The sequence below is a fragment of the Phodopus roborovskii genome, unplaced genomic scaffold (assembly GCF_943737965.1).
Source record: "Phodopus roborovskii unplaced genomic scaffold, PHOROB, whole genome shotgun sequence".
Taxonomy (NCBI): Eukaryota; Metazoa; Chordata; class Mammalia; order Rodentia; family Cricetidae; genus Phodopus; species Phodopus roborovskii.
The window spans coordinates 8,918,155-8,930,017 of NW_026126413.1; the positions used below are offsets into that span (position 1 = coordinate 8,918,155).

General features: G+C 45.2%; 1 protein-coding gene across 1 annotated transcript in view; it reads right to left on the bottom strand.

Annotated features, from left to right (window-relative positions):
* The window catches only part of Iqgap2 (IQ motif containing GTPase activating protein 2), a 258,214-nt gene extending 246,351 nt beyond the window's left edge, over positions 1 to 11,863 (bottom strand). Inside the window, exon 1 of the mRNA XM_051183006.1 lies at positions 11,542 to 11,863. Within this exon, the coding sequence (XP_051038963.1) occupies positions 11,542 to 11,587 (46 nt within the window). The 5' untranslated portion in view covers positions 11,588 to 11,863. The remainder of the gene's footprint in view (positions 1 to 11,541) is intronic.

Below are 11,863 nucleotides of genomic sequence, written 5' to 3' on the forward strand. Positions count from 1 at the left end.
TATACACATATACATTCTCATATGCATCTACATGCACATATATATACATATTTTCATATGCATACATGCATATATGTATATGTACATATACATTCTCATACACACACACAAGCACACCTGGAAACTGGACTATCATAAATCCTCCCCAAAATAATAAACATGTTCTATAGAATCCGATTTTTCTCAAAGTAGAGTCCATGGCTACAAAGAGCCCTGTGTCTCGAGAAGCAAAAAGCTTTTCTAACTATAGAACTGTGTATCAGAGAAAATTTGGAGAAGAGGGGGAAATACTTAATCCCTCCATTATCTCAGAACAAAGAAACAGCTGTCACGATCATTTCTCTGCCGTTTGATTAAAAGTAAGACAGGTGACACAAGCTATGCACCCAGTGCTGCAGATACAGTATTGAAAGAAGCACACTTCTGGTGCTCATCAATTTTATTATGGTCTATTTTATTCACATTATTCTCGGAGTCATCGATGTGGTACAATTTTTTAAAATAACACATTTGCTTTGTTTTTTTGGAAAGTAATACATACTGAAAGAATATTTCAAATAGTACACCTATCCTCCCTCTCAGTCCTTCTCCTAAAGGCAATCTCTAAAACAGTTCTACAGAACTTTCTAGAACTATCACACAAGCTTAGGTTAAACAGAGCATTCCTTGTTTGATGACTTGTTAGTCTGTCTTAACAGACCAAAGATACATGTGCGGAGGTTCCAAAACAACCACTTAAAAGGACATCACAAATTTTGTTTCTTTCTCAGAGTTCACCTCTAAAATATGCAAAGTTAGAGCCACAGCTCACACTGGGGGGTGGGGGGAGGAAGTATAAGCACAAGCTACTCCCCAGTTCAGACTAACAATAGCAAACACTTTGCAGGAGACATGAGGAGAAAAACTTCGAGACTATCCCCAGGGTCAATGCCAAAGGACGGAGGAAAAGTAGCTTTATATATGCCTTTTTAAAAAAATGAATGTTTTCCATTTGCTGAATAAAAGTCATTAGTAAATGCAGAACAAAGCAAGCACATGTTTGTATTAGTTCTGTAATGATCATTTCTTGGACAAACTTACTAAGGGTTTAATAGGCAGTAAGGCTCCGGAGAGCCGCCTTATTAGAACTCACATGGGAAGCACAGGGAGGTTTGGGGGGTAGGGGGGGTTGTACTCATTCCATTAGGCTGTGTGACTGACATCTTGCCAAGTCCTTCAGTGCAACCCTGCAAAGCCTGCTCAGTGAGCCCACAGCTGAGGCAAAGAATGATCTACTCAGGTTCCCACTATGGAATCTGCCAAGTTCGGTTGATGGCAGTGGCCCCTTTTGGGGAGGCAGGGAGTAGGAGTTGATAAATGATTATATGAAACGTATGGTGTGAACCCATTGAGATATCAGCTTGTACCTCAAGCCTCCCTAGACAGTGGTGCTAATTTGGGAGACTGTGGAACCTTTAAAAGATGGGCTTTGTCTGAAAAAAGTGGGTCATTGGGTTGAAGGTTATAGTCAGCTTAGTGCCTGCCTCTCTCTCTGTTCATGGCCTGCTGTGATGTGAGCAGTCCCTGACACTGGTTCGGCTGCCACAAACCATGTTGCTCCATCTTGCCCTCTCTGCCAGATGGACTGAAATTCTCTGAAACCATGAGCCAAAATCAGTTTTTCCTCCTGTAGGTTATCGTTGTCAGTTATCATGGTAACAATAATGTGAAAGTATCCAGTACAGAAACTCACTGGAATAAATAATTATAATAAATAAAAGGGAAAGGTAGAAAGGAGAAGATAAGAGAACAAATAAATCATCTGCAAGTGAATAGCCAAGGATCTTTATTTCTTAGTGCTGGGGACCAAGCCCAGGACCTCAAGCATTCAAGTCAAAAATTCTGCCACTGAGCCCCAGCCCCAGTCACAGCCCCAGCCCCAGGACTCAAGGTTCTCCAACACCCTAGTTACCACACAGGAAAGCTTCACTGGGCCTGTGAACTTCCAACTTGGCAAATGTTCTGGAAGTACTGAGGTCTGAAGGATGCCTAACAAATCCAATGTACTTCCTCCTCCTCCTCCTCACCTCCCTGCCAACCTCCCACAGGACAATCAGCTGACCCAGGCATTACACCACAGTTGAAGTCAGGCATAACATATCAAGACATTTCCAGTAGTTCCTTCTCATTTACCTGGCACTAAACCCTTCTGAACAGCAGCAGTGGCAATGACCAATTTAATCCTGGAAGACTACATGAGACAGGAGAAGGCTCGATAGCTTTGGAATGATGGCTCGGATATGCTGGTGACAACTACAAGATCACTGTGAGGACCAAACATACAACACAGAAACCTAAAACCCTCTCCAGCCTTATTTGGAAACACTAAGAGAATATAGGAGTTAAGTGAACATCTACAAGGATTAATTTGATCCCTAACCAAATTAATAGACAGAACTCGATGTCCTCAGAAAAGACTAAAGAATTTTCATATTCTCAAAGGAGAAAGAGACAGGAATGCAGATACACTTTGCATTGAAGGGGAAAGGGGGATAGAAATGATTGATGAAGGGAATTCCACCTGTGCTACCCACCATTAGAGGCATGACCCTAATGAGGTCCATTCTGGGTACATGCAGGTCCATATGAAAATCATTCAGCCCTTTGAGGATGCACTTTCCCAACCACATGTTGCAAATGAAAGCACACAAAAATTGAAATAACTTGCTTGGGATCCACAGGAGAAAGCAAACCTAAACTCAAGATGAAATGTCTACTCTTTAAAACTCATTGATTGGTAGTGGAAATGAGTGCCTCGTTTAGATAAGTAGAAAACTGAGCTAAACCTGTAACAATTGAATTCATTGAGTATCTCCCAGGTGCCAAAGGGCAGGTACTGGCTAGATTCCTAAGTAATTAAAATATATTATCACATGCAAATCAAATCAGTGTAGCTTGAGTCAACAGGAGGAAATATATTATTAACATTACTTAATATGAGAGCTGAGCAAAATCATCAGGAACTAAGGTACTTAGTTGAACCATGGGCCACCATACATATGCCAAGCCAGTCCCTCCTACTGAGCTACAGCCCAATCCTTCCAGCTCCCTTGATTTGGGGTTCAATTTGGGGGCAAAGTCTCAGCTAGTTCTGAATTACTGGGCTCAAGTGATCTTTCTGCATTAGCTTCCTGCGTAGCTTGGCCAGCAAATGCACATGACTACAAGCATCTAAATTTTTGTTGTTGGGTTTTTAGTTGTTGTTGTTTGTTTGTTTTCATTTTTTTTTTTTTTTTGAGGTAGCCATAATCATCCAGAGAGCCAGACTGCCCACAAAAAGCATGGCAGCCCTTCCGCTTCAATTCGAGATGACTTAGTACGCCACTGCATCCAACTCCATTTTTTATTATTTATTTATTTATTTGTATTTTATGAACATTGGTGTTTTGTCTACATGTATGTCCATTTCAAATATACATACAGGGTGTCCGATCCTCTGGAACAGGAGTTACAGACAATCATGAGCCACCATGTGGGTGCTGGGGATTAAACCCTGATCCTCTGGAAGTGCAGCCAGTGCTCTGAATTGCTGAGCAGTCTCTCAACCCCCCACTACTCCATTAATATATATATATATATATATATATTATATATATATATACACACACACACACACACACACACACAAAACACAAAATTGTCTTCCTTCAATAGGAGCAGAAAAATGAAAGCAGTTAAAAGCTTTCTCACCCAAATTAAAGGAGTTCATATCTGTAATCCAGCACTCAGGAGGCTGACAAAGTAGAAATATAAGGTCCATGTCAACTTGAACTACATAGCAACACTCTGCCTCTCCCCAAAATAAAATAAACAAAACAAAATACACTTTCCTCTCTGGCCCATCATGCATAGTAAGACCTTGTCTTGAGAGAGAGAGAACGAACAAGTCTCTCTCCTTTGGGAATCCCAAGCTAAAGTAATAAGAATACCCTCTACATTTCATCAATTGCAAAATGAACACTATCTGTCATTCTTCTGCAAGGTGTGGGGCCTGGATACACTTGTATTCTTACATCTGTCCTAATGATCTCTAATAACACATTTTAAAAAACTCTTAAAACTACGTGTAAATGAATGAAAACAGTGTGAATTATCTAGAGGAAAAAGCAAACACATCCTAATACTTACTGTCCACTGTCCACCCTGCAGTTCGATGCCTGAGGACAGACTTCCTCCGTCAAGGCCCACCCACTAAACCTCCCAAACAGCACTGCCAACTGAGGACCAAGTGTGCAAATGCGTGAGCCAATGGGGAATACCCATTCTAACCACACGCTGACTCTAGCAGAGCCTCTTCCCCTGCAAATCACTGGACAGCCAGTCCATAAAGACTCATGATCTTCCCTTCCGTATCACATTCACTTCCCAGAGGAGAGCAAAGCAACCTCAAAACCAGGCTGAAACCAATTCTATACAATAATCACGAACTTGTACAGAAGTCAGTGCCCTAGGTTGGGACATGGTATATCTGTGTGCTCAAGTAAAACACAAACAGATGGTATAAATGAAGTATTATGTAAGGGACCTATGTTTGCCACTTTCTTGGCAAAAATCTGCAAACACAGTGAAGAGAGTAATAGAACACTGCAAATAGCTTTTCACACTTCTAATGTTCCAGGGCATCAGCATCACCTGGAAGGATTATTAAAACTTGGAGAGTGGGGGGCGGGGCTGAGCCCAGAACTTCTATATGCTGGGTAAGGACAGGTGTCTGCCTTTTCAGCAAGTTCCCAAAGAATGTTCTACGATGGCTTTCGGAAAACCACTGCACTGATGGAGACGCTCCCATGACAAAGACAGGTCGTGTGCAATGCTTGATTGTAAAATGGCACTTTCACCTCGCCAAAAGACCAAGAAGCAACCTATGGGTGTCAAGTCAAAGGAGGATGCAGCTAAACTTGGTAGACTCTGTGGGTCTCTTGCCGAAGAGAGTGTAACTACTGACAAGTTCCCCAGCCAACTGCCAATAAATAAGCTGCATACAAGGCTTCAGTCATTCTTCAGTCAAACCTGGATGTTGATCATCAGGAGGCAATGATCACCTGTGGAACGTGAGAGGTGAAATTGCCCCGGATAACTCAGAGAATGAGGAAACAAGAGGAAGAAACCCTATCCCTTGATAACCTTGCTGTCAAGATCCATGCCCACTCTAACTATGCATGTTTCCCTTACCTGTTCTCAGAGAATTCACTTACTTTTAGCAAAGCCATGCTGCCCATCCTAAAGGTACCCCAAACCAGAGGACCTTGGGCCAATCTGAACAGAGTGTATCTCATGTACCCCCCCACCCGATTAACCACATACCTACTTCCTGTTTTACTGCACTACTCGCTCAAGAACATTTCACTTAAAAAAATAAATAAATATCTCAAAGTTCAGGAAGATATCTATTACTTGGGCACTCTTAAGATACCACAAACTGGAGAACTGGAGAGATGGTTCAGTAGTTAAGGGTACTGACTGCCCTCTCAGAGGACCTGGCTTCAATTCCCAGTGCCCACATGACAGCTCCAAGATCTGACCCCCTCGCACAGACACAGATGTAGGCAAAACACCAATGCACATAAAATAAAAATAAATTATCCTAAAAAGAAAGACACCACAAACTGACCTTTGCTGCCTATAAAAAAAAAAAAAAGGACTCCAGGGTACTTCTTGACCCCTCAGCATCAATCCCAGGAAAATATTCCCACAACAAATACCCCGGAATACCTTTCAATTCTGCCCCTGACCTATCTGAAGGGCTTTCTCAAATTCAGAATCCTCAACAAAGCCCTTTCATTGCTCTGACCCAGTGCCGCATAGGTCCACCACTTCCACAGAACCAGAAAATGCACTCGAAAGGGTTATTCCTTACTCTAAGCCTTCCTTCCTTCTGGCAGGGCCTTCCATAGCTCAGGCTGGCCTCACATTCCGGAGTAGCTGAGGGTGGCCTTGAACTTCTGATCTTCCTGCCTCACCTTCCAAGTGCTGAGATTACAGGGTTACCGCGTGCCTGCTTTATGCAGTGCTGGGGATCGAACCTGAGGCATCACACATGCTCGGCATTCATTCTACTGACTGAGCTACATCCCCAGTCCTCTGATTCTCTTATTTGTTATAACTAGGCATTTCCTCTCCACCCATAATTTGTGCAGATGCAATATAGATGCTCAAGGAATTGAAAAAGCTACAATTTGTTTAGCCCCGTGATCCAGGAACCACGCATGAATCAGCGCTATAGTCCAAGGCGCTGAAGGAGATACCAAGGCCACTCCGGCAGGGATCAAAGTCAGAATTCAGACCCAAATCTATTCAACTTTCCAGCTCTTGCCACTTCCTTCACACAAGGCTGCCTCTGAAGGGGGAAAGAGAAAATAGAGCAATGAAGTACGAGTGGCAGCTCACCGGTCAGTCAGCCACCCCACTGCAAGTTTTTCTCATCAAACCCACATTCAAGGGATGGATGGTATACATAATAAAATGCATTTCACAAATTATCCTATTTAGAGCCATTGGTGCGTGCCACTATACTATTATGGAAAAGCCTTCTTTTCACATCAGGGCCTCAGAGCCTGATGGCATGTCTTTATCTACACCCAGAATCCTTTGACAAGCTTTAATGTACTCTACGAATATAAGTCCACAAATTGGCTGTGCTTTTTCTTAGGAAAAAGGAAGCATTGACATTGACATTAAAGGATACAGGCATCTATTTTTAATAGCGCCCCATCCGAATGACTGTAAGATTCTTGGACTTTGATGAAATCGTGACCAATAGCTGAAAGAGGCAGAAAGGAGTGACCCCCGCCCCTACACACACACACACACACACACACACACACACACACACACACACACACACACAACTCAGTTGTGGCATCTTGGCAAATGGTGGATGAGGAAAGACTCCAGAGTTTAGAGTTGCTTCAAGTTGCCCCTGTCACCAACTAGCTGTGTGGCCTGACACAGAATCATGGATTTCAGCTTCTGTGAGAATTTTCCATACTACCGTCTCCCAGTCCCCAAAAAGTTAATAATACGAGCAGATAGGAACAATTACACATTTTAAAAAGACACCCAGGCTTAGTTAGGTCACAAGCCTGAATTCCATAGGCCATGGTAATTGCTTGCTCTGGAACTGAGTGACCTTTGCTTCTCCATTGGTTACCCTGAAGACTAATCAAGTGTTAGTGCTGTTTGTATAGGAGCCTTGAACCAAAGGGAGCTGTTGTATGGGTTATAGAGGGCTGTGGTATGGATCAGTTGGAAGAGTATAGACAATGACTGAGGTTTGGTTCCCAGTACCACACACACAAAATAAGCTTCTAGAGTAGGTGAGTAAGGGTCAACTGCAAACCAACACTTCCCTAGAGAAAAGAAGGTTAGCTAACACCCCAAATAACATGAACATCGAAAGCAAACTTGGTACTCAAGCTTAAACTTTCCCAAACAAGTTATTCAGCATGTGTAATTAAAGTTAAAAGCACACTAAAATAACACTTTAGCTGCTGACCTTCGGGAGCTCAACCAAAACATGACAGCATAAAGGAGTAAGTAGCTTGACTTTCTGTCTATGGACATAGCATCACATGGCAGCATCGCACACATTCTCCTGTCTCCCAGATGAAAGCACAGTGAGTTAGAGCTACAGGCAATAGGGGCAGAGTCACTGCCCTCTCCCACCGCAGTGGGCAAATGTCAGATGGGCAAATGTAAAGCATAGTTAAGTCAACCACCTCAATAGTTCAGTTCCCAGGCAACTTAGAAGCCACACACACCATCCACACTTCTGACAAGAGCATCGTTCAAAACTTCAACATTATCAGTTAAAGCTTTACAATGAGAGGGAGAGAGAGAGAGAGAGAGAGAGAGAGAGAGAGAGAGAGAGAGAGAGAGGGAGAGAGAGAGAGAGAGAGAGAGGGAGAGAGAGAGAGAGGAGTCTCTGATGCCCTTGTGTGTGTATGCTCATGGCTTGCCTGCCCATGTCAACCTCCGGTGTTGCTCTTTAGAAGCCATCCACCTTCTTTTTGAGACGGGTATCTTACCGGGACCTGGGGCTCTCTGATTAAGATAGGCTGGCTCACCAGTGAGCCACAGGGATCCTCTGCCTCCCCAGTACTGTGACTATAAGCGTGCACCACCACATCTGGATATTTTCTTCTTTATCTGACAAGGGTCTAGAGATAGATATCAGACCTTCATGCCAGCCAGACAAGTACTTCACTGACGTAGCTATCTCTATGACCTTGATGTTGAACTTTCCTCTTTTTAAGATCTTGTTATGTAGTTCAGACTAGCCTTGAGCTCTTCACATAGCCCAAGCTGACCTCAAAATCATAATCATCCTGCCTTGGCCTTGGGTATTGGAATGACAAGCATGTATCACCACACCTGATTGATGCTTCACTTTCTAAAGGGAGCAAACAAGGACAGTGATATTTTTACAACGTAACTCATGAGAAGGACCTGTGTTTTTCAGAGTAGAAATCCACCATTCTTGCCATACATACAATCAGTAGTGGCCCAGAATGACACTTCAGTGTTGACTGGATTACTAGTGAGGAGGGAACTTAACTGTAGGTGACAAGGGCCATCTTTTGCTTTCATTGACCTTTTCAACTCAAATAATTAGAGTAAAACTTCTGACAGATCATGGTGGTGAATGTGATTTTGGAAGTAACTTGGCAGATATACCATAATTCATTACAATGGCAGAAAAGTTATTGTAAATTGTACCTAAGCGTCTGTGTTGTTTAAACATGTATCTATACCTGTGTTTATGTCTGCATACATATGGCTACTGCCTCTTTTTTCTTTCTGACCTTCCCTCAATATTGCATTACTGCAAAGATGGTTCAACACTGTCCTATTTGTATCACATCACATGACTTCGTAGCCTGTGGGAAAACATGACCAGGAATTAAATGGAGATAATCTATATCATTTTAATTCAATGCACACTTGTGTCCAAATCAGGACGCCCTCATCAGTCTGTCAGAAAACTGAGACGATTCACAGCTACCATGGAGAGTCTCCTGACAAGTCCCTCAAGTACAACTTTGGATGTGGTATTTTACAGACATCATGTACCCTGGAGAGGAACAGGGAGACTTGAGCCAAGTTAATTTAGTTGCACTGTGTAAGAATTACTGACTGTAAAAACAGTTCAGCGGGTTAGGGAACAAAAAAACCCATCCATGAAGCAAGTAAAACAGCTTAATTCAAACAACCAAAAGGTTGCCTTTCAGTTTGACAACACTTGCAAAGACAGAATTTTCAGCACCAAACTGACTTCAGAACAAACTATTTGCGCTTACCTGATTTAAGTCTTGGGGATACAACCTATGTTGCAGAGCTGGAAGCCTTCTAAACTCACCTGCTTACCAAACTAGTAAGCAGGAAAAGGCAAGCCCTATAACACAAGGTGTGGACAACCCTGTTGTTCTTCCTGACATGGTATTCAGCCTTGACAAGGGGCCCAGAAAACAGGGCCCTTCTGGATAAATAGTCAAAGAGTTCATTAACAACAAGGTGTAGAGTGCTAGATTTCCTGTGACTTTGTGTGTGCATGTGGAGGTCAGCAACATCTTGGAGGAATCAGTTCTCTCTTTCCACTGTGTGGGTCCTGGGATTGAACACAGCACCTTTACTGGCTGAGCCATCTTACCAGCTCTAGATATCGTTTTTTTAAAAAAGCATATTGTAAACATATTCTAGACATGAACATGCTATCATAAGTATTATTTAAATGGTATAACTGACTACTGTATTAAAGTCTTCATATTTCATCTCAGTGTGGTTAACACATAAGCACATACTCCCTTCCCATTTTGACCATGTTGAGACACAGGAGGACTGCACTTCACAAGCCCAGAGAAGGTAAATCACTCCGACGGCACTCTACCCTGCAATGTCAGATTAGCACAAAAAGTTAGAGGAAGAGTTCCAAGCAAAGAGAGACTCCACAGAGCAACTTCAGGCTTGCCAGGTCTGTGCCGCCTTGATTAGTCTTTGAAGACACACTGAAGCAACAGGCATCACCATGCAAGGGAGAATAGAAAGGCTGCATTCCTGGGCCACATTCATCACCTCTGTACCAGGCATCGTCAGTAAGGGATACCGCGGATCACGTGATGCCAAACCATGTTGTAATGTGTGCTCACCTAGTTTACAGACTTCATAGTCATCTTCCTGCCCCACACAGTGAAACCACCGTAGGTTCCAAAAGCCTGTCATGTGAAAGGGCTTCCATGGGCCTGAGGTTGCCACTGCAACCGCAGATGAGCACAGAGCTCCTCCTCCAGCCCCAGGAGCTCTCACTGTGGTTTACCAATTGCAAACTGGCCCAGGCTGCAAAATGCTGGGTGGCGCTGAATGCATTTTCTCACTTTACAGAAGCTGCAGCTGGCTCCTTCTTGCTGTCACGGGGGGAGGGGAGGAAGGAACCTCCCACCCCTGACAGTCCACTCCAAGACTGGTGTGTGTGTGTGTGTGTGTGTGTGTGTGTGTGTGTGTGTGTGTGTGTATAAATGACTTAGGGAAGTCGGAGACCCTCTTACAAAGATTTCATCTGTGTCCCTACCAAACACCCCAAACCACATGAACACACTAACTCTGCTGCAGAAATGACCACCTTAACCTAAACCTGCTACTTCTGCACCAAGGCCAACTTAAGCAAAAGATTAACCCCTGGTTCTCGGCCATGGGTTTGCCAACAGGGCCTATCCTGGAGAAAAAGCCAGCATTCTGTTTGTTTTAAAGGAAATGCTTCCTAGCACATAGTTAGGACTCTGAACTCTGCACTTGGGGCCACGTGGTTGGTGATAATCTGCCTCGCTCTTGTTAGTCAAAGCCACCACTTTCCGCCAGCAGCCCGGGTAACCGACACCACCACCTTCAAGTCAAACAGGCTCGCAGTTCGTCCTCACAGAAATCCTCCCGCGCGCGAGATCGGGGGCGGGGAGAGCAGCCAGGAGAGTGGCTGGGGGCGGGACATGTCCCTGCGGGCTTTGACTGGAAGGGCCTTACACCTGAGGGGCCCAAAGTGGTTCTAGCTGCTCAGGTTGAGGCCCAAAAGAGGCTAGGAGAAGCCTGCCCTTCCAGGAAAAGTGACTTCACCTCTTGCAGAGCGCGCAGGCACAGAACTTGCGGTGGCCACCTGTAGTCACTGCAAACAAACTTTCTGCCCCTTAAGGGTAGGAAGCATCAGATCCTACGCCACCCGTTGGCCCTAGCCAGCAGCGCCAGGAACTAGGCGGGCTCCTCACCTGACACCCCTAAACCACAATCTGGTCTGCGCCCGCGCCTCTGAGACTTGCGGGGTGGAGGGACGTGCCTGGAAGCTGCGGTTAGGAATTTGGAGGACAGGGGCGGAAATAGGCGCCCAGCTCCTTTGCAATTCCACTTCCCAACTTTGCCAGCCGCTGTCCCTCTGCGGCGTGCACTCGGTCCCCCCTCGGCCTCCCCAACGCCGTCCCAGCGAGAGGGGTGCCCATGATCAGCGGGAGCCCGCGCACTCACAGCCATAGCGGGGCCGTTGCAGTGACGGCAACTCTTCGTGCGGCATCCTGCGCTGCTCCGGGGGCCCTCCCGGGGCGCGCCCCCCGTGGCTCCCCTCGTTGGCCAGGCTCGCCGGCTCCACGCCCCGCGGGCGCGCTCCGATCCCGCCTGCGGCTGCTCTCGCCCGGCTTTCCCGAGCTGGCCAACCGGCTCCTTCGGTGCTTCTTCGCCCGCGCCCGCGGCAGCCGCGTCTTGCTGACACCGGGGCAAAAGTGAACTCTCTCCTCCCTCGCTCGTTCAGCCGCCCGCGGGCCGCGCCGCCTCCTCCAGCAGGTTTCCTTTC